Source organism: Phascolarctos cinereus, unplaced genomic scaffold, assembly GCF_003287225.1.
Source record: "Phascolarctos cinereus isolate Bilbo 61053 unplaced genomic scaffold, phaCin_HiC Scaffold_1;HRSCAF=81, whole genome shotgun sequence".
NCBI lineage: Eukaryota > Metazoa > Chordata > Mammalia > Diprotodontia > Phascolarctidae > Phascolarctos > Phascolarctos cinereus.
This window is the reverse complement of record NW_027555514.1, coordinates 142,530,944-142,554,829: the sequence shown is the minus strand read 5'-3', so window position 1 is coordinate 142,554,829 and position 23,886 is coordinate 142,530,944. Positions and strand designations below refer to the sequence as shown.

Below are 23,886 nucleotides of genomic sequence, written 5' to 3'. Positions count from 1 at the left end.
CCTGTTTCTCTCTGCTAGAGAGAATAAATTTGATCCCTCATTCACCAGGAAACTCTTCAAAATGTGGAAGTCAGCTCTTTTGTCTCCACCAAGTCTTCTCCAGGTCAACTATCTCTATCTCCCCAGTTCCCTCCTCATGTGACACTGTCAATCACTCAGTCTATAAACATTTATTAAGTCTCTACTATGTGCGGGGCACTGTGCTAAGTGATTGGGATACAAAGAAAGGTAAAAGTCCCTGCTCTGAAGGAGCTGTCTCTAATGTTGTTTTGAAACCCTTCACCATCCTTGTTATCCTCCTCTGAATGTGCCTCGGCTTGTCAAAGTGCCCAGAACTGAATGCATTATTCCAGGCATGGTCTGACTAGTGAAAAATACAGTAGGATCATTGTCTCCCTTGATCTGAATACTTCTTTTCCAAACCCTGAAAGCTGGGACTAGAGAGCTTCCTTCTGCCTAGGCCTTTTTAAATCTTAGCCAGCTGTGGGGCCGTATGGAATGCATGGAGGGTGGCACGCACCACAGGCCAGGGCCCCTGGAGAGGATTTGGTTTAAGTGGTATTAAATGGGATAGAAAGTCCATTGAATTCTTTGTCAGGAGAACTCAATAGCTGTGTAATGTTGGGGAAGTCACTTAACATCTCTGGGCCTCAGCGTGTTAAAAAAAAAAAAAGGTAGTGGGGGTGAACTGAACTAGATGCTTTCAGTGTTCCTTCCAGCTCGAATAGGCTAATTATTCTTCAAGCACAGCCCGCTTGGCATCGGATGTCTGAGAACTGCTTTCCTTCCCTTGCAGTCTATTAGGTACCCCTCCTCAGTTCTGATTCTACCCACCTCCCAACAGGGAGCTCCTAGGCCCTTTGCCCAGAGGAGGTGAACCTCTCTGATTGCCTATTCGAAGTCACTTAGTCTGTCAGACGTGATTAGTTCTCGATTGAGCATTGGGCAGGCCCGCAGAAATCTCTGTGGCTTTTTCCTTATTGAGCTCAGTGGCTGAACATTCAGCAGGCGGAGGTACCATGTGGCTTGGCTGCCAAACTCACCCAGGTTTGAATTTCTCAAAGTAATGACAGCCTTCTCCTGGGTCAGCGCCTAGCTTTATTTCACGTTGTGTCTCTCTGTCTCCTTAGGAAATGACCAAGATTAACACTGTCTTTGATGGAGAAGCCCTAGACCCAGGTAATATAAGTGGGAAATACCACTTTAAAAGGAGATAGTACCATTATTGATAAATGAGTGGAAGTACAGTAAGCCTTCATTTTTTTCCCCACATCATTTGTTGTTCCTAACCTGCTGTTTTCAAAGAGAATATTTGATTTTCCATGTGGGTCCCACTTGGTTGATTTGTAAAATAGAAGGCAGTATGGCATATAGCACATTGAACACGGGTCTTACAGTCATAAGACCTGAGTTCAAATCTCAGATTCAACACTTGCTACCTGTTTGGTGCTGGGCAAGTGACTTTATTTCTCTGGGCCTCAGTTTCCTCATATGTAAAATGGGAAATAATAATACTAATAATTATATGACTAATAATAATACTTCACAGGGTAATGGTGAGAAAGACACTTTGCAAGTCTTAATACATTATTGTAATAATAGCCAACATTTGCAAAGTATTTTAAGGATTTGGCAAATTATGTCTTGTCTGAATGTTATCTAAGTGGCTCAGTGATTAGACTTTGAGGCTTGAAGTTAGGGAGACCTGAGTTTGAATCCCATCTCAGCAGCTCCCTAGCTCTGTGCCCTAGGCAAGTCCCATACTCTGTCTCCATTTTCTCAGCTTTAAAATGGGAATGATAACAGCACCTACCTCACAGGTAGGATCAAATAGAATATTCAAATTGATCAAGGGGATCAAATATTTGTAAAGCACTTAGCACATTGCCTGGTACATAGTAGGCACTATATAAATGCACATTCTCTCTGTCTCTCTGTCTCTCTCTCAAAGGTATTGCAGGTCAGGATATGGTAAGGTGTACATGGTGTCCCAAAAGCCTTAGTTCAGTTTAAAGCTAATAGCATAAGTTCTTTTTAATTGTTCTTTATTTATTTACTTAATTTATTAATGTATTTTAATTTTAAAAGCTATTTTAATAGCATAAGCTATTAAAGCTTAAAACTGTTCTAACACTTTTGTAACATCTTGTGTAAAATTTTCCGAGGCATTCCATGCCCACATAGGCCCAATATTAGGGTGATGACTATGTCTCCTTAAGATTATAGGATTTAGAACTTGAAATTCAATTCAACATTTATTAAGTGCTTATTATGTTCAAGGTAGGCACTGTTTTGAGGTACTTGAGATAAAGACAAAAATGGAACCATCCCTGTCCTCCGGGAGCTAGATTCGGAGGAATCATAGGGTGAAAAGAGTACTTAAAAACTGGGGGAATCTGGAGAGGCTTCATCCAGGAAGTGGCACTTAGGTCATTGAGCTGAACTTGAAGGAAAGGCGAAGAAATGGGAGGTCTGCACATGTAATTCAGGGGAGTCGCTAGCAGGTTATTTTGGCTGGAATGTAGACTATATGAAGGGGAGTAATAAGTCTGGACAGAGAGGTGGTAAGACAGATTGTGTATGACTTTAAATGCCAGCTCGAGAAGTCTGTTTTCCCCTTAGAGGCAATAGAGAGTTACTGGGGAAAAAAAGACCCAAATGTTTTAGGAATATTAATCTTGGCCGTTAAATAATCAATAGGAGAGGAGAATAGTCTGGATACAAGAAGGCCAATCTGAAGGCTCTTGCAATAGTCCAGACCAGAGGCAGGGAACCTGCAGCCTCGAGGCCACATTCGGTCCTCTAGGTCCTCAAGTGTGGCCTTTTGACCGACTCCAATTCAGGGCCACACTTGAGGACCTAGAGGGCTGCATGGTCTCAAGGCCGCAGGTTCCCCAATCCTGGTCTGGGGAGAACCTTAGCAATCACTTATTCCAACTCTCAGCCTACCCCATGGCCTCATACCACTGCCATTTTACTGATGAGGAAATTAGACTCAGGTTAAAGAAGTGACTTGCCTTATAGACACTCAGCTACCCAAAGTCTTGGCTAGTTTTCAGGTAAGCCCAGCCAATAGAAGGTAAGGTCCTTGAAGCTGGAGACTGTTTCTTTTTTTGTCTTTACCTAAAGCAATACTTGGCACATAGTAGGAACTTCATAAATGCTTGCTTGCTTCCTTGATTGATAAAGCGAAAAAAAAATCCTATTTTTTTTCTCCCTTATTCTCCCAAGAAATAAGCCACCTACTGAGGATAGTGTCCCTGAGAACACATTTTTTCCCCACACAGTTACAGAATGAATCCATTTTTTCCCATTGGGTAGATGGTTGAGCTATAGGTGAAATGCAGCGGTCAGTGTATGAGTGTTTCCAGATAGCACAGCCCAGAATTTCTTTGGCTGGGAAAGATAAATGAAAGGTAAAGCCAGTCTCCCTGAGCTCACATAACCTCCCTGAAGTCAGCCACTAGATTTAGCTCCTTTACACACATTTCTGCCACTTACAAAGGCTCAATTATAGATGGGAATAGAGGGAAGGAAACCAAATTCAGGAGGCAAGTGTTTTGGCTCCTGGCCACCTTCATATGCAAAATGCTTCAGTCCTTCTCTGAAGGAGAATGGCTCCTCTCCAGCAAGAGGCTGCAGTTGGAATTACATTTCCCTCTATTATTAGGTACTTGTTACCATAATGTGCCCACATTAGCATAAGTGCTGGAGGAATCCACAGCAGACAGCCTCGGAGGTTTCAGGGAAATGACACCGCAGAGTCTCCCCTGACCCTACCATACCCCTAAAGATACTTGGTCTGGGAAATAGACATATTCAGGGTGGAGACAGAGGTGCCCTGTGTGTAGATGTATCTATGATAAAGAGCGAAATCTGGGAGCCAGCTGGAATACCAAGAGCAAAGAAACCTTGGGGGAAGGGAGGACATAATGAGAATGTCACTCCTATGACTTTAGGGTTTAGAGAGGTCATGTAGTCTAGCTTCCAAGAAACCAGGGTTCAGAGGATGTGACTTGCCCAGTGGCGAAAAACAGAGATGACAGAATTCAAACCTGGTCCCCTGGCACGAAAACCAATGGCTGTTATCATCATACCTTAGAAATAAGATCTCAACTTGTATCACATCTTTTCACCTAAGTTTAGAGCTTTTGGTGCAAAACACACACACACACACACACACACACACACAACCCACCCTGTGCTTTTTAGAGTCAGGGGACCTGCACATATATCCTGCCTCAATCATTTACTTCCTGGGTGTCCTTAGGCAGGGCTTCTCTGATTCTCAGTTTCCTCATTTGTAAAATGAGGAAGTTGAATTACATGGCCTTTAAGGCCCCTTCCATCTCTAAATTTATGATCACAGGCCCATAGATATATTGTTGTTGTCCTTCAGTCATTTTTCAATCGTGTCAGACTCTTCATGATCCCATTTGGGGTTTTCTTGGAAAAGATACTGCAGTGGTTTGTCATTTTCTTCTCCAGCTCATTTTACAGATGAAGAAACTGAGGCAAACAGGATTAAATGACTTGCCCAGGGTCACATAGCTAGTAAGCATCTGAGTTCAGATTTGAAATCAGGAAGATAAGTCTTGCTGACTCCAGACACAGTACCCTGCCCCCACAGACATGTATACACACACATATAACAATTTATTTTCTTGGTATCTTCTTTATACCAGTGATGAGGACTCTCTTTAAAAACACAAACAAACTGGGAAGTAATTGGGTTCCCACTAAAACTGGAATCTGAATTATCCCAAGTCCATATTAAATTCAAGATTTCAAACACTCTTTTCACTACATAATCAAGATGGCATAGAATAAGGAGTTTTAACTTGGAGTCCATGGATCCCCAAGGGGTCTAGGCATAGACTGTAGGTGGGCTGGAGCTGGGTCAGACTGGCTTGGGAGAGCTGATTGTTAAATTTTCCATGTGAACATTTACACCTTTGAAATTGGCAAAGGGTGTCAATTAGGGCTTGACTTATTTTTTAAGAAAGTTATGGAGAAAATGCTAATAACATTAAATTAAAAGGGTCATGCATTTTTGGAGAGCTGGTTGTTAAATATTTACCAGCACTCCCCTTGTAGAGACTCTGTGAACTTGGACGGAGAAAAAAATTATGTCTCTGTTTTTTCACTGTTGGTTTCCTTTGTAATTCTGTGACTTTTGTTTTATGCATTTAAAAACAATAAGCTGATAAGACATCTCCAAAGGCCTCATGATGGAAAATGCTATCCACATCCAAAGAAAGAAATATGGAGTTTGAATGCCGATGGAAGCATACTATTTGCTATTTTTTTTCTTCTGTTGACTTTTGTTTCCTCTTTCTGGTGGTTCCTCCTATTGGTTCTAATTCTTACTTACAGCATCACTAATGTGAAAACGTTTAATAGGCATGTATATGTATGGCCTATATCAGATTGTGTGCTGTCTTGGGGAGGGAGGTGGAGAGGGAGGGGGAGAAAAATTTAAAACTCAAAAGTTGTTGAATCAACTCAGAAGTGATTGTTGATAATTCAAAATAAATTAATAAAAGAAGTCTTAAAAAAAACCCGGTAAGATGAAAAGGTGAACATAGACTTTGTCAAACTGCCAAAGAGGTCCTTGACATAAAAAAAAAGATTAAGAACCTCTGCTCAGAGTGAGTTCACAGAACCAGTGACTATGAATTATAGGCTATTCATTTCATTTCTTTACTGCCTGTGGTGTGTGTCTAAGTTGTGTAATCTTTGGAAGGGACAGGTTAGCTAGACTTTTATGGGCCAGTAAATGGTCCCTGCTTATCTGCAAGGCTGTTTTATATCATTTAGTCATTCAGAGCTTCTGGTTTGCTTCTTTTGAGAAGAAATAGGCCTAACTGTTGCTCTCTTTTTCTTCTAGTTACTGGCAAAATATATGAATTCAACTCAAAATCTGGTGCCAGGAGGTGGAAAAACCCATCACTCCAGATTTGGTCAGGAGAGAAAGACTTGAGTGAACAAGGAGCTGTTTGGACTGTGGCAAATGGTGGTGAAGGGATGAACCCCCTTGAAGGGACTAACAAGGAAACAGATGGAAAGACTGGGAAAATGGAAGCTGATGACATCAGTGTGGGACTTAAGAGTGATGAAGGGAAGATGGAATCATCGCAAAGCCTAGGTACCCCTGGAATTCAGAAATCCAGAGAAAGAATAATGGGACAGGGGTCTTCCCCAGTCCTCCTAGGCAGGGCTTCTCCCAAAATACATCCCCATTCTCCAGTGAAAACAACTGGGAAATAAGTAGCATCGTGGTGTGTGTGGGTATGGTAACCAAGCACCTCAGATTTTCTAGCCTCCAAACTTCTCAAAAAAAAAAAACCAACCCCAAAACAACAACAACAACAACATAAGCCAGTGTATTTAATGAAACTTTGCAAAAGGAATACACTTTGTCGGACCATGTGTTCCAGGTTGGGGGTGGAAAAAATTGCCATGGTATTTAGGACTTACAGAATAGGAAACTGACCTTAGCTGATCCTGCTCAGAGGGATAGATCCTTATCCTAAAACCTTGGCCAAGGGAGAAAAAGAAGTGGGATAGAGTGTCCAGTGGTCTTCAACAAGATGTTTTCCCTACCCCTAAAACAAACTCCACAGAAAGTCCAACTCAACAAGCATTTGTTAAGCAATAGGGCAGATAGATAAGTGGAGCAGTGGATAGAGCACTAGACCTGGTATCAGGAAGATCTGAATTCAAATCCAGCTTTAGATATTTACCAGCAGTTGTATCCCTGGGCAAGTCACTTAATCTCTATTTGCCTCAGTTTCTTCATCTGTAAAATGGGATGATAGTAGCACTTACCTCCCAGGGTTATCATGAGGATCAAATGAGATAATATTTGTAAAACGCTTAGCACAGTGCCTGGCACATGATAAGCTCTATATAAATGTTAGCTAGTAGTAAGTAGTAGTAGTAGTAGTAGTAGTAGTAGTAGTAGTAGCAGCAGTAGTAGTAGCAGTAGTAGTAGTAGTAGTATGTGCAGCTGGGTGGTACAATGAATAGAGTACCAGTCCTAGAGTCAGGAAAACTCTTCCTGAGTTCAAATCTGGCCTCAGACACTTACTAGCTATGTGACCCTGGGCAAATGACTTAACCCAGTTTGCCTCAGTTTCCTCCTCTATAAAATGAGCTGGAGAGGGAAATGACAAACCACTCCAGTATCTTTGCCAAGAAAATCCCAAATGGGGTCACAAGGAATTGGAGTTGGACACAACCAAGTAACAACAACAACTGATTACATGGAAAGGAAGATACTGTATTAGGCACTGGGAATACGAGGGACAAAAATAAAGCAGTCCCTGCCTCCAAGGAGCTTATAAGGGGACATAGATACACTAAGCAAATAAAAATTATACTCAAAATAATTTCAAAACATAGAGCAAACTAACCATTCTGGGGAATAGAGAAAGGCCTCCTTTAGGAGTGTCTGAGCTGTACTTTGATGTAAAATAGGGATTCTAAGAGGTGAGGAGGGAAAGCCTTCCAGGTCTGATGGGGGGGGGTGGATAGCCTGGCCAAACGATGGAGCAGGAGGTGGAGGTCATGTACCCCTATTTATACTTAATAACAACAGCAAAAAGGGTTTTTAAACCTCACCAAATTTCCTCTAGCCCATCTGTGCTTTTCCTCTGCAACTCTTTGTTTCATTGGGAATATTGGAGTGCTGACTCAAGGCACAGCATGAAACCCACCTCAGCCAGCTAACACAGACTTTCACCTGTCAATCTGAGTGATGAACCAAGAATAAACATATAGCATGAAAGGGAGAGGAAGCTTTAAAATGTGCAGTCAGCTGAGGCCTCCCCTAAGCCCTGAGTGTGCCCCCTCTTCTCTCCCTCCTCCTAACCCTCATTATCCATAATTAGAGACAGATATGTAACTGAGGGAATCAGTCCAACCCTATACAATCCACAGCCCCTCCTATACCTTCAGTCAGGGTAACATCACCAGAAACTCTGATCTGCCTGCCTGAAATAGGAGAATGGATCTTGCCTTTTCTCTTTGCAAATGTGGAGACAGTATTTTGTCTCTTCATTAAAGTGGAATACTTTTTTAAAATTAATTAATTTATTTTTAGTTTTCAACATTGACTTCATAAGCTTTTGAGCTTTAAATTTTCTCCCCTTCTTCCCCTCCTCCCTCCGCAAGATGACATGCAATCTGATATAGGCTCTACATATGCATTCCTATTAAACATATTTTCACATTAGTCATTCTGTAAAGAAGAATTGGAACCAATAGGAGGAACCACAAGAAAAAAGAAACAAAATGAAACAGAAGGAAAAAAAGAGCAAATAGTATGCTTCGATCTACATGCAAACTCCATAGTTCTTTTTCTGGATATAGATAGCATTTTCCATCATGAGACTTTTGGAGATGTCTTAGATCCTTGAATTGCTGAGAAGAGCTAAGTCTATCAAAGTTAATCATCGCACAACATGGCTGTTACTGTGTACAATGTTATCCTGGTTCTGCTCATTTCACTCAGCATTAGTCCATACAATTCTTTCCAGGTTTTTCTGAAGTCCACCTGCTCATCATTTCTTATAGCACAATAGTATTCCATTACATTCGTACACCACAACTTGTTCAGCCATTCCCCAACTGATGGACATCCCCTCAATTTCCAATTCTTTGCCATCACAGAAAGAGCTGCTATAAATATTTTTGTACATGTGTATCTTTTTTCCATTTTTATGATCTTTTTGGGATACAGCCCTAGAAGTGCTATTGCTGGGTCAAAGGGTATGCACATTTTTATAGCCCTTTGGGCATAGTTCCAAATTGCTTTCCAAAATGGTTGGATCAAAGTGGAACACTTTTTAAATCTCTCTTCGCATGTATACGTTTCTTTCAGTAGAATGTAAACTCCCTGAAGGCAGGGGCTGTTTCATGTTTGTCTTTGTATTGACAGTGCCTAACATGGACTAATTGCTTGATAAATGCTTTTTTGATTGATTGATTGACTGATAGACTCATTCCTTCACTCTCTGACCCAGGTCAGGAGTGGTTTATTTAATTCAGGTGATAGCCAGGAAACTTCCCTCCCATCTATTAAAAGTTTGCAAAAGAAAGCAAACTGACTCATCTGTCTAGGTTGAAGTGGGCAGTTGGACAGCCAAAGTGGCTGATCACCCAGTTGGATTTCCTGCTATTTCTCTCTGTGTGCTTGTGACTGAAATGCTTTGCTCTGAAGCTGTCAGCCTCTATTTAAATAAAATAAGATTAAGAGAAAGCTGAAGGGTGACCTAATAACTGTTTGTAAACCCATTAAGGATTATTAAACAAAGGATGGTGAGCAGCTGTTCTTCCTTCACCATGGATGGCGAGCACAAGAGGGAATTGTGTTTAATGATCACAGAGATTTAGTTAGACTTAGGAGGAACTTTCTGATGGGCAAGACAGACATTCAAATCAGTGAAGGGATCACCATCTTTGATGATTTTTAAGATGTCTTGGAGCAGCTGGGTGGTACAGTTGGTAGAGTACCAGGCTTGAGTCAGGAAGACTTTTCTTCCTGAGTTCAAATCTAAACTTTCATACTTTCGAGCTGTGTGACCCTGGGCAAGTCACTTAAGCCTGTTTGCCTCAGTTTCCTCATCTTTCAAATAAGAAAGAAATGGCAAACCACTACAATGGCTTTGCCAAGAAAGCCCCAAATGGGGTTACAAAGAGTCAGACACAATTGAAAAATCACTTAGTAACAACAGCAAGGGTATCTTGGAAGCCTTGAGTTTTGATGAAGCTGCGCCCCTGAGGGAATCTGAGAAGTCAAGTTAATAGGTCAACAAACAGATGACAACCACTAGAAAGAAAAGTCTCTCTTTTTTGGGTGTATTTAGGTCAGAATACCTCAAAGTGGGACATAGTGGATAGAGAACAGGTCTTGGAGTTATAGCATTATAGATTTAGAACTGGAAGGGCCCATAAAAGCCATCCAATCTCCTCATTTTACAGATGAAGAAACTGAGGCCCAGAGAAACTCAATGACTTGCCCAAGAACACAGAGAGTAAGTGACAGGGGTAGGATTTTAATATGGGCCCCCTGACTCCAAATCCAGTGCTATTCTGTAGCACATACCAGACCTGGGTTCAAGTCCTATCTCTGACACATATTGTCTGTGTGACCCTTAGTAAATCACTTAACCTTTCAGTTAATTTTTTTAATCCATTTAATTTTCAGGTCCTGTCCACCAATATCCTGTCTCCTCCTTACTACCTTTCTCCCTGAATCTCCTGATAAGTGCTAGGAAGGTGGTCTTTGCTCTTTTCCACGCATTTCAGACAAAGACTCTCTCCTGTCTAATGACCTTGGACTTGGGCTGGAAAGTGGGGTATCTTTGCCTTACCCCCATTAGTCCATCCTTGAGAAGGACCCAACAGGATCATAAATCTAGAGCCAGAAGGGACCTCAGAGGTTATCTATTCCAACCTCCTCATTTTACAGATGAGGACACTGAGGCCCAGAGCGGTTCAGTCATTTCCCCGAGTCACCCAGGTAGTAAACATCAGAAGAAGGATTTGAATCCAGTTCCTCTGATTCTAGAGTCAATGCTCTTCCCAGGGTTCTTTATTTCTTCTTCCCAGACTTCCATCCAGTTGAAAGGTAGCATTGCCTGTCACAATCATAACAAGCAATTCTAGCACCCACAGAAAATATCACACGATATTCTACAGCAAGCTCAGTTGAGAAGAATTTGAGGAGACATTAAACTTCAGAACACAAGATGCCATGATACCCCACGGAGGGTGAGGGAGATCCAGGGATGCCAAGAGACCACCCCTGGGCAAGAAGGCCTGGCAGAAGGGAATCAGAACAGGGAAAAGATTAACTGGAATAGGTTGCTAGTGGAGGGGAGGAAGTGGAAGGGTGGCAACTGCTATTGCAGTTTCCTGTTTTCGGTAATTATTCTTGCTAAGCTCATTTGTTTCTACCAGGAGAAAGAGAATAAGTGTTGTCAGCACCTTCCAAATTTTAGTGCCTGGAGAAAAGCCTAGCCTCAGACTAGTTGTGTCTGGGTTTTCCATTTCAATAGACCAAAAGCCTAACCTCCACCTTGAAAACTCAGGTCTGGGTATGCTTAGTACGGCTAAGCCCTGGGTATCTAAAGCCCCAGGCTGACCCCTAGTGGCTATTTCCCTGTTCTGGGCAGCATCTCTAGAGGTCCTAGAGATCCTGAACCTATGACCAATAACACTGACGGGCCAGATGATATGGGGTTCGATGCCGAAAGCCAAGGTCATACCATATCCTGTATTGCCAACATTAGGATGCCCGCCCATGCTGGGTGATATCCAGCTACATAGATTTGTTTATTTTTCATGCCCTTCCCCCCCAATAGATCTTTTGGGTCCAATACTCTACCTCCTTTGATATTTTAGTTTGTTTTCCAACTGGATTAGTATGACAATCGGACCTGTCAGATCCTCAGGTGCATGGTGACTGCTAGGTGGTCTTAGAATTTGCCACTGAACTTAAACCTTAAAGTCTCTGCCAAGGCCACCTCCTCTCAATGCAAAATAATTCTCAAATGTCTGAATTCATTCATATACCCTGGCATGGGCCTCATTTCCTGCCTGATGATTTGGCATCAAAGCTTCAGCCTTCCTGTGAGTGTATGCAAGCTTCTCTCAGTACTCAGCTTCAGAGGGCTGGTGGTTATCCAGAAAAATGCCACCCTTTTCTACCAAGGGTATGGTGTCTGCTCCAGTTTGTGGATAACACAAGCTACCTGGGCTTGTTCAGTTGTAAATATGGGGAACTGTACCCAGAACACTATCCCAGAAAGGACAGGGTCTCTTGTTGCCCCTGGAAAATGGGGCACATCAGGAAGGAGATGATTATTGGCTTCTGTGGAAGTGCCAGGATTGGGGAAGCAGTCAATGCAGTGGTGTGCTAGTAAATGATTCACAACCAGCCCTCTAGAAGGGGAAAAGATGTACCTACAACACACTTTTAATTTGAATCTTCATTATTAACATTTTCCCATCACTTTCTTAACTGTACCAGGGGTAGGGAACCTGCAGCCTTGAGGCCACACATGGCCGTCTAGGTCCTTTGGTGCGGCCTTTTGACTGAGTCCAAGTTTTACAGAACAAATCCTTTTAGTAAGGAGATTTTTTTCTGTGAAGTTTGGATTCCGTCAAAGGGCTGCACTTAAGGGCCTAGAGGATCACATGTGGTCTTGAGGCCTCAGGTTCCCACCCCTGCTCTAGACAATCAATAAAACAATAAATCAAGTCCTGATTTATAAATCAGTGCTTGCTAAGATTTCCAAGGTATAAATGTTCACACTGAAAGTTCAATCAGCTGTCCACCAGGCTAAGCTGACTCCAGCACACCCCCGATCATATAACCTATACCAGGAAATCCTCTTTCTCCTCTTACCTCTCCAAGCCCTCCAACCCCTCCAAAGACCAACATGGCAGTGAGAGAATTGCCTCCAAAACAGTGCTGTCACATTATTGTCATGCACACCTATGCCCTGTGCTCTCTACCCAGAAGCCCACAGGCAATCTTATGTCACATAGAACTAGCAGGTTATTACTGAGAATGTCACACTCACACTTCCTCTTCCTATCCCAAATTACAGCTGCTGAAAACACTCTTATGCTCAGCTCTTCCCTAATAGTATGACTTTCCTCTCACTCTCATTCCCTCAAATAACCAGAAAGTTCTCCTTTCTTGTTTCCTTAATATTGATTCCTAGGCAGCTCTTTCCATTTCCAGTCCCTTAAATTCAGTCCAGATGCTACAGTTTGATTTTCTTAAACAAGAACTAGACCTGTGATTTCATTGATAGAGAGAAGCCCCAAAAGAGCAAATCTGTCACTTCTGCTCAGCACCCTTTGGGAACCTTGTAGTGACTTGCCCAGGGTCACCTAGCCAGTATGAGTCAAAGACAGGACTTGAACCCAGGTCTATTCAGGCTCCAGTACCAGCTCTCATTCCACTATGCCATGATGTTAATGACAGCCCTATACCATGCAGGTAGATATATCCTATGCAAGCTCCAGGGCACATCTTATTCTCATTTTTCCTTATTGGCCACAACCTCCCCAGCTTCTAATGAAAGGGACATTAGAGATTATATAGTACAACCCCTTCATTTTACAGATGAAGAAACTGAGAATTTGTTTAAAGTCATGTAGCTATTAACATTGGAGACAGAATTCAAACCTGGATCTCCTGGCTGAAAGTTTAGCCCTTTTCCAAACATATCACATTCTACTGGATGTGAGAGAATTCAGGGGGTCAGGGACCAGATCTAAAATTCATCAGCTTTGGGGAAGGGAGAAGGGTAAGGTGAAGTCAGTATCAAAGTCATTGTCTTGTAAGAGATTTTCCCACATTTCTCTACTTAAGGCCTTCCTTAGCTGTGCTGGACTTTATCATATCCTCTGTTTATTCCCCAGATTCATTACTATCTTAAAATTGGGACAGCTTGCTTAGGGAAAAGGAATGGGGAGGGGAGTGTTATTAGGTACCATTTATGAACAGTTTTAACCTTGACATTGAAATGTGAAGTTAAGCTGTATACAGTGCTCAGTAGGAAGCAGGATACAAATATTATTCTACACTGCCAAAGTATTTGTGATTCACAAATAAAGCTTGGTAAATATCACCTTAAGTCCTTGACAACCCATCTCTTTCTCATCTGTGGCTTTGCTGTTTGCCTTTTGGAATTATTTAATACATTTTATGACAGCAAGATCAGGAAAGCCTGAACGTGATCACTATTGAACATCAACATTTCTGAGGTGTCTGCTCATTCTCTAAGCAACTGGCAGGAGAGCCACAATTAGAGTGGCTCGCCGCTCTCCTCTCTGTTGAGTGGACTCTCAGTTGTTGTAAGGCCTCACTGACTCTGGGCAAGTCTGTCAATTTCTTAGTCCACACTTCAGTCAAATTCTTGATTCTTCATAATCTCTCTCTCTCTCTCTCTCTCTCTCTCTCTCTCTCTCTCTCTCTCTCTCTCTCTCTCTCTCTCTCTCAAAATGAGGTAAAACAACTTGGAATGTCCTTCCTAAAGAACAGTATAGAGAATTATGGCTGTAAAGTATAATAACCCCTCCCTTGCCTCTGCAAGGGGACGGACAGGGTAGCAGGTAGAAAGCCCTCCTAAGGCTGATAATTTTTCCCACGATAAGTACCCAGATGATTATGCTGATTGACAAATAGGAAGGTATCAGGGCTAATTAGTACTTGTATCTTAGAGAAAGTGCAATGTTTTAGGCTATTAATAATTTGAATTGGTATCACATCTTTCATCCCAAGACCTTCAGTAGACTTTTCAAACAAGGGCCTTCATGCCCAGGAACATTCAATGAGGAGGGTGAGGTTGTCTAGACCAAGTGCTGCATGGACAGCATGACTACAGAGTAGGATGGCAGGGGGAGAAGAACATTGGAGATTTGTTTACATTTCTGGAATACTTTATGGCTACAAAGCCACACACATACTTCAAAGACACAGTGTCCACTGGACAAATGCTGATTGATTAAGTGGGACTAAAGCCGCTTTCCCATACACTACCTTACTGGACTTTCCCAACAACTCAATGAGGTAAGTAGTGTGCATATGATTATCCCCATTTTACAAATGAGAAAACTGAGACAGAGAGTTTAAATGACTTGCGCTGAGTTACACAGCTAGTAAGTGGTAGAGCCAGTATTTGAACTCTTTCCCACTCTTCACATTGACTCTTTTATACCATATACAAGGGTTGAAAAGGGTGCTAAGAGTGACCATTGATAGTTGAGGTTGCTGTTAATGAAAGCAAGAAAGACTTTCTAGTCAATTGAAGTTATTAGACATTAGGGAAGGTTGTGAAATCACCTTCTCTGGAGATCTTTAAAAACAAGAGATATCCCTATGCATTTTGAAATGCTTAGGCCATCTCGGGTGTGGACAATGATAGGAGGATCAGTGAGCAAGTATTTGAGAACCTACATGGGTTTCAGACACTGAGAGATACAAAGCAGAAGTATGACAAACGGTTCCTGCCCTTGAGGAGCTTACAGTCTAGTTGGGAAGAGAAGACTGATTTACATAAAAAGGTAAATGAATAAGGCAGACTAATATATTTCAAATAAATAGGCCTAGACAATAGTTGTTATAGAAGTCGGGATAAGGCAAGATCATGGAGTTAGGGTGATCAGGGGAGGCTTCATGGAAAAGATTGAGCTTAAAGGAAGGACTCAGTGGATAGAGTGCTGGGCCTGGAGTCAGGAAGTTCAGGAGTCTGAGTCTAAAACTGGCCTCAGACACTTACTAGCCGTGTGACCCTGGGCAAGTCATTTGACTCTGCTTCAGTTTCCTCATCTGTAAAATGAGCTGGAGAAGAAAATGGCAAACAACTCTAGTATCTTTGCCAAGAAAACCCCAAATGGGCTCATGAAGAGTCAGACATGACTGAAACATGACTGAACAACAACAAAGAATTACACTCCTACAAACTAACCACAGGTAGGAATGAAAGGTAGAAAAAAGAGGGGAAGGTATTTTAAGAGTTTTGTTGTTGCAAAGTTGTAGCTTTGGAGCAGTAGTGGCATGCATGTCTCTCCTGAAGTGCCAGGCATTTCCCGAGTGCCATCTTCATGCTGTGTGGTCTTTCACTGGGCAGAACCATGTTTCTTCCTCCCCCCCTCCAGGTTGTCATTGTTAAGGTCCCACCACTGTGGTGCCATTCTCACCCGGTCTGCCTTCTGCTGCAACCCCTAAAGGGACTTGGACTAGTCTCTTTGGGGAGATGGATGGCCCCATCGCCCGGTACAAATTCTCCCATGCTCATTCTGCCCTTTGCATTATTATTCGCCTCACCCATCTTAACTCTCTTCCCCAATATCGATTGATTTTTTCCCCAGGTGAAAGAATTCCTGATGATGGATCTTGCCCAACTGGGCTCAGACTCTGTCTAGAGGAAGCAGCCAAATGCGATTGCTAGGCCAATGACAGGCCCTTCCCAAGGCAGATGCACCATGGATTTGTTTGTGGTTCCTCCCGCTGCTTGTGGGTGGGTTAATATAAGCAGAACCCCAGAGTGTTTCTGCCCCACTAGCTTCCTGGCGAGATTGCAATGCCTGTGCCATGGTAACAGGGCAAGCGTTGTTCCTTTGCTCCCAGCTTCTGCTGGCTCCACTGCAAAGATGGCTTCAAGCCCCCACTCCCCTTCCAAGGCAAGTCGGAGCTGGAGCCAGAAGAATTCGGCCCCTTTGATTGGGAGAAGGAGCCTTGGATATGTTGGGGAGGGGGGCAAGCTGAGGAGAAGAAGGAGGCAGGGAGGATTGGTTTCCAGGGGGCCCCAAAGAGTGTTGGGCTTTATGTTGTTTCGGGTGGGGAGGGAGGAGAGGTTTGGAGATTCACCAAATTACCACCTATTCTGCTTTCTTCTTATTTGGGCTCATGTCACTGAGGTGGGCTGAGAGCTTAGAGGCTCATCTGGTTGCTGCCAAAAGGTCTGGCTCTGGGTCCCTCCGCACACAGAAGCCTTTTTTGTCCACAATATGTAGAAAATGTCTGCTTGCAAGGTCACCCCTTCAGGGTTGGACCTGTCTGCTTGAGGAACGGAAGGGTGGCTTATCTGATTTGTCTGTGCATCTCATAAAGAGCCTGCATTCCCTGTCCTGACAACTTCATTTGTTCATCCTTGTCAATGGCGCTTCCCAGATGGCCAGCTAACTGGCCTGTAAAGCCGAGAATACGAGGGGCAGCTCGGTCCTACGGTGCTCATGTTCTCAGAACAGTTGCCTGAGCCTGGGACCTCTTCACAGAAAACAGCTTGCATATGATTCTGCTGTCAGCACTGGAAAACCCTTCTTCCTCTTGGCCAAAGGAAAGGATCCTGGCTGTGGTCTGGGTCTGTTGGCTTTAGGATTGTGGTTTTCCCAGGTTCTGCATCTAAAATCAAAATTGTGAAAAAAAAATACCTCTTTTCTCAACAATTCAAAGGGCTTTGTAAATGTGGTCTTGAAGACTCTGGCAAGTAGTACTCCACACTTCTGTTCAGATGGGGAAAAGTGGAACATGGACACTATTACCTAACGATATGAGAGTTCTTTGTTTCTTTGTCTCTGTCTTTCTCTGTCTCTCTGCTCTGTCTCTGTCGCTGTTTTTGCCTGTCTGTCTCTGTCTGTCTCTGTCTGTCTCTGTCTCTTCTTCCCCACCTCCCTCTCTTCTGCCTTTCCCATTGGTTTTCTCCCAGACTTCTTGGAAATAGGGGGATGTATGTTACTTTTCTTGATAGCGAGAAAATCAAGGTTTTCTCTAGGCTGCAGAAACCGGTTTGAAAGACACAGATGTCAACACAGGCTTCTGGCTGGGAAGATGTGTGCTGAGAGACTAGCCTCCATTTGCCAGGGCTGGTTTGGGTTTAGATCTGAAGCAGCCTCACAAATTGACTTCTGCTTAACAGCCAAGCTGTCCACATGCCCTGGACGTGTGGCTTTAGGCTGTGTGACTTAGTCATGACAGAGGAGGAATCAGCACTCCTTCCCACCCACAGAATCACAGAATTTCAGAATCTGAAGTGACCCCAGCAGCCATCTGGTCTAACCCTTATCTGAAAGAGACTCTTCACTACAAGTGTTCATTCAGCTTCTGCTTAAAGAACCCCAATGAGCTCTCTGTCTGCCTCTGTCTCTCTCCCTTTCCTCCCCCCCTTCCTTTCTTTCTCCCTTCTCCCATCTCTCTCCCTTCTTCTTTCTCCCTCCCTGTTCTCTTCCCCCAACCCTGTCCCTTTCTCCCTCCTCTTTCTCTCTCTCCCCTCCTTTCTTTCTCCCCCCCCTTTTTCTGTGTGTCTCCTTTCTCTTCTCTCTCCCTCTCTACTTCATCACTCGAGGAATCACTTAAAGGGAACAGCATTTCTCTCATCTTGGCTTTTAAGTCGTTCAAGCAGCTCCCAAATAATATATAAACAAAAATCCAGCTAGCCCCTAATAGCCTCTTCTTCTAAAAGGAGTTTAATAGAAAGCAGAAAGCTATCTTGCGGCACTGTTAGGAGTCTTTATGCTTAGATAGGTAGAGATGTTTTAAAGCTCCATTCATTTGAAAGTTGCCTTAAACATGGATTGAATGCTGGGCCTTAATTCAGGAAGACTCATCTTCCTGAGTTTAAATCTAGCCTCAGACACTTACTAGCTGTATGACCTTGGGCAACTCACTTAACCGTTTTGCCTCAGTTTCCTCATCTGTAAAAAGAGCCGGAGAAGGAAATAGCAAACCACTCCAATATATTGGCCAAGAAAACCCCAAATGGGGTCCAGAAGAGTCAGACACAACTGAAATGACTGAATAACAACAAAACTTGTTAGGACGTTTTTCTTGATATCAAGCTTAACTTTTCTTCTTTGTAGCTTCTACCCAATGTTTCCTGTTGTGTCCTCTGGGGCCAAGTAGAGCAAGTCTAATCCCCTTTCCCTGCAACAGCCCTTCAAACACTCATCGGCTATCATATCCACCTCCCCCCATTTTCTTTTCTCTGGGTGAAATCTACCTATTTTCTTCAGCCAGTCCTTACATGGTACATTCTCCACTCCTCTCACCATCTTGGTTACCCTCTTCTGGAAAAGCTACAGCTTATCAATTGTCTTTGCTGGCATGTTGTACCTAGATCTGAACCCAGTACACATAAGGAGCCGAAGTCCGCAAAGGAGATGTGACTTACTCAAAGTCACAAAACTAATGATTAGAATCCAGGTTTCTTTCTCCAATGCGCTATTCATGCAGTCATTTAGGACACCATCAGTACAGTCAAAGGAACAATGTTTATACCTTTAGAAAACAGCGAATGTAATGAATTTGGGATTTCTCAACCCACCTTTTTAAAAAAAAATTATTAATTTATTTTGATTTATCAATAATCACTTCCATATGTTTTTGAGTTTAAAATTTTTATCCCCCTTCCTCCCCACCACCCTCCCCAAGATGACTCACAATCTGATATAGGCTATATATTTACATTCCTATTAAACATATTTTCACATTTGTGGTGTTGTAAGTAAAAATTAAAACCAATAGGAGGAACCATCAGAAAGAGGAAACAAAACTCAACAGAAGAGAAAAAAATAGCAATTCAACTTTCATAGTTCATTCTTTGGATGTGGATAGCATTTTCCATCACGAGGCCTCTGGAGATGTCTTAGATCCTTGTATTGCTGGGAAGTGTTAAGTTTATCAATATTAGTCATCGCACGATGTGGCTGTTATTGTGTACAATGTTCTCTTGGTTCTGCTCATTTCACTCAGCGTCAGACCATACAAGTCTTTCCAGGTTTTTCTGAAGTCAGCCTGTTCATCATTTCTTATAGCACAATAGTATTCCATTACATTCATATACCACAACTTGCTCAGCCATTCCCCAATTGGTGGGCATCCTCTCCATTTCCAATTCTTTGCCACCACAAAAAGAGCTGCTACGAATATTTTTGTATATGTGGGTCCTTTTCCCGTTTGTATGATCTCTTTGGGATACAGCCATAGAAGTGCTATTTGCTGGGTCAAAGGGTATGCACATTTTTATAGCCCTTTGGGCATATTTCCAAATTGTTCTCCAAAATGGCTGAATTCTACCTAAGCTAATGTACTTATTCAGTGCCATACCAAACTACCAAAAAATTATTTTATAGAGTTAGAAAAAATAATAAGATTCATTTGGAAGAACAAAAGATCTAGAAAATCAAGGAAACTAATGAAAAGAAATGCAGGGGAAAGTGGCCTAGCAATTCCAGATCTTAAATTGTATTATAAAGCAGCAATCATCAAAACTGCTTGGTACTGGCTAAGAAATAGAGTGGTGGATCAGTGGAATAGGTTAAATATGCAAGACACAGTAGTCAATGACTATAGTAATCTATTATTTGATAAACCCAAAGACCCCAGCTTCTGGGATAAGAACCCACTCTTTGAAAAAAAACTGCTGGGAAAACTGGAAAAGAGTATGGCAGAAACTAGGCATAGACCAAAATCTCACACCATATACCAAAATAAAGTCAAAATGGTTCATGATTTAGATATAAAGGCTGATACTATAAGCAAACTGGGAGAACAAGGAATAGTTTACCTATCAGATCTATGGAGAACAGAAGAATTCATGACCAAACAAGAGATAGAGAACATTACAAAAAGCAAAATGGATAATTTTGATTATTAAATTGAAAAGTTTTTGCACAAACAAAGCCAATGCAACTAAGATTAGAAGGAAGGTAGAAAATTGGGAAAGAATTTTTACAACCAGTCTCTCTGATAAGGGCCTCATTTCTAAAATATATAGAGTTAAGACAAATTTATAAGAATACAAGCCATTCCCCAATTGATAAATGGTCAAAGGATATGAACAGACAGTTCTCAGATGAAGAAATTAAAGCCATCTATAGTCATATGAAAAAAATGCTCTAAATCATTATTGATTAGAGAAATGCAAATCAAAACAACTCTGAGGTTTCACATCGCACTTATCAAATTGGCCAACATGACAAAACAGGAAAATGATACATGTTGGAGAAGATGTGGGAAAATTGGAACACTAATGCATTGTTGGTGGAGTTGTGAAATGACCCAACCCACTTTAAGCCATCACTTCTAGGAATGAACTATACCTGAAATTAGTGGCTGCTCATACAGCGTGAAAGGGCAGCTAAGTAGCACAGTGGCTAGAGTGATGGATGGGGAATCAGGAAGACTTGAGCTCAAATCCTGACCCAGACATGGTGATTCTGAAGAAGTCACTTAATCTCTGTCTGCCTCAGTTTCCTCATTTATAAAATCTATAATAACATTACCTTCCTCCAAGAGTTGTTGTGAGGATAAAATAAGATAATATTTGTAAAGCACTATATAAACCTTAAAGGGCATCATCATTATTGTTATTAATGTTCCCCCACACTTAGGAGGAACTACTTTACCTTGGCACTAAATTGGATGGCTAGGTAACTAACTGCTTGGGGTATTTTATCTGTGAAAGCCGTGAGGTGGTCCTATCAACTTGAGCCACCAGTTCAAACAATCGGACATGCAAAACCATCCTTGGCGTCCTCGGCTCTGAGCCATCAGCTCACTCAAGCAGCCCATGTGGAAGCAGAGGACCATCCCTCTCCCTTGGCCTTCCTTTCCAGTAACTTACAAGATTTCTCTCTCATCCAGGGGTATGGATATCCTCAACAAGAATTCATAACTAATAAAATGTCTCTAGCTCTAATCACCATAGGATTTCAGTCTATTTTCTGGTTTAAAGTGATCTTGAAAGGGGTACTCACTGACACACTCACTTGAATTAAGTACAGAAGCAAAAGCAAGATAAGTAAAGCTTTTAAAAGAACTCTGTTTACTTTATAATATTCAATTTTGATTGTTTTAGGCTGGTCCCATTTATATAAAACAAACTTGTCCTCCAAGAAGAGATATGAAAAGATACCTCCTTCTGTTCCTTTGCAGAGGTAGGAGGTCCACAGGTATGGAACACTACATAAAACATCAGATTTTTTAAAATGTATTGGTCCATTTGGATGATTTTTTTTCTTTTCCTCTTTTTCTTTCTTATTAAATTTTTTTTTTCCTACAAGGAATGACTCTCAGGGAGGGAGATAGAGAGAGATATTGGGGAAAATAAAAACAAAAGATAATTCTTAAAGGATTCTGAGCCAGGATAATCCTTTGGTCCCCATAAAAAACTACTCTCATTCTCTTTTGTGATATGCATCCTTGTCCTCAAAGGGAAGAGGAAGGAATCATAAATAGAGAGTGCTTGATAGAGAAGTACCTCCAAACATCCCTGATACCAAATTTACAAGAAAGGAGTACAACATTATCTCACCATGCTCCCCCTGTTCCTTGCCAGCAAGCCAGGCTAAAATTCTTCAATTTCAGGTATAGCTAGAAGACCCACCTAGCTTTCAGATGGATACACCTCATCTGCTAGGCGAGTCTGCCAGTAAACAACTAATCCAGATGCCCAAGGGGAGTGCAACCAATGTCTTTATCCATGTTTCCTCATGAAGTGTCCCAGGTGTCCACCTGGGAGTCCCAATCACGGCTCCAGAATGCTCAAAGGGCATCTACTGCTTTATGCCTCCATGAGGCAGCTGGCCAGCTTTCTTCTCCACAGCCATTGGGCTGTAAATGTGATCACCCATTTTCAAGTGCGAATGCTGTCAGTTTGGACCCCTTGGAAGCTTGAGAGCAAGAATGGCCAGATCAAGAGAGTCCTCAAAATAAGGCCTGGGAAGTGTGAAAAGACACTTTGTGCTCCCCCCACCATTTTCTCTCTCCCCCACCCCCATCCTTTGACACCCCTGTCACTCTAGTTACTGTAATCTCCTGAGACTACTCAGCCCCCACTTCCCGTTTCTTTGTAGTCTCAATATGTAAACAATGTAGGGATTTTAAAGATGGGTACCTACAGCTTGAGAAGGCCAGACAAAAGGTGCCACCACTATAATCTGCTTTAGCAGAACACAGGGAGCTCAGTACAGAAAAGACCTACTTAAGAAATTGTCTTTGGACTCGGGTAGCTAACAGGTTTCACTTTCATTCCCCTATAAGGCAAAAATAGTCCTGCCTGAGTGACTTTTTCACTGATTTCAATAGGAAGAGGGATTAAGAGTCAACTGTGGTACTTGACACCTCCCAACCCATATCCTAGAGTTCTTCTCTCCCAAGCCAAACCACCTTACTCAAGGTTAGAGATAGGTAAGGCCCCTGAATTCCACAAATTTGTTAGAAAAAAGAGAAAGGTATTTACAATTAAAAAAAAAGGATAAGATCTGGGATTTTCAGCAGGCTATCTCCCAACAGGTAAGGAGGCTCCCTAGGAAGGTCTGAACATTGGCCTTGCTAATAAGTTCCCCACCACCACAGTATTTGAAAATTGAACCCTACCTCTCCTACAATTGGAGTCCACTGTAGGCCTTGAGCCATCTTGGCTCCATGAATCACAAAACAAATATCCTGGCTTTAGAGTCAGAGAACTCAGAGGAGATCGCACCCTTGACAATCACTGCCTGGGCACCCTGGAACAAATCGCTTCCTGGGACTCAGTTTCCTAATCTGTAAAACGAGAGAGTTAGACTAGATGACCTCTGAGTTCTCTTCTAGCCCTAGATTTATGATCTTCCCCTCCTACACTTTATATAATATGGAGAATGGATTTTCCTGGCATCAGAAGGTATAGGCATTTATAAAAAGCAACATTAAAAAGTGTGCCTTGTTCCATGTTATCCCCCTTCCTCCTACCTGCATCTGGCACAGTAGGCAGCTGTCTACCTTGTCTACCCCTAGTACTGTCTCTGCAGTTCAGCTTACTGCCTCTCGGCCTTATCTTCACCTTCAAATAATCTCAGGGCAGGTCTGTGGCAGTTAGAGGTATCTGAGACAGAGGAGGAAAAAGGAGGGTTTAGTGAAATATTGTTCGTACCAAAAGGTCTGGTCAGTTTGAAGCAACTTTTTCCTTTGAACAGAAGCAATTCAAGTCAACAAGGACTTAGAAAACATCTACTATGTGCCCAGGTCCTGTGTTCCATGCCAAGAACACAAAGACAGAAGATGAAAGAGCCCTTGCCTTCCAGCAGCTTACATTCGAGGGGTGTTTCTATGGGGCAAGGGGTCAGAAAACACTGATAGCTAGGTGGGATGTGGGGCCCGTCAGAAAATTCCCAGCCTCTAGGAGGGGACTCTCGAGTTGAGCTTTGTAGCCTATAAGAGGCAGAGGTGAGGAGGAACCACATTCCAAGGTGGGGACGGGCGGATATGAGTGAGAAGATGGAATATCGTGAAAAGGGAACAGAAGATAGCCCAGTTTGGTTGAAATGTAGAGAAGGGAGGTTGGGGAAAGGGAGGATGCTAATGTGAAATCATCGTCCAAA

The 23,886-nt window shown here is 42.4% G+C and overlaps 1 protein-coding gene across 1 annotated transcript in view; it reads left to right on the top strand.

Moving 5' to 3' along the window:
• Positions 1 to 8,989, top strand: part of CDHR3 (cadherin related family member 3) — a 104,743-nt gene extending 95,754 nt beyond the window's left edge. Inside the window, exons 19-20 of the mRNA XM_078154425.1 lie at positions 1,131 to 1,179; positions 5,891 to 8,989. Of these exons, the coding sequence (XP_078010551.1) occupies positions 1,131 to 1,179; positions 5,891 to 6,270 (429 nt within the window). The 3' untranslated portion in view covers positions 6,271 to 8,989. The remainder of the gene's footprint in view (positions 1 to 1,130; positions 1,180 to 5,890) is intronic.
• The last annotated feature ends 14,897 nt before the right edge of the window (positions 8,990 to 23,886 follow it).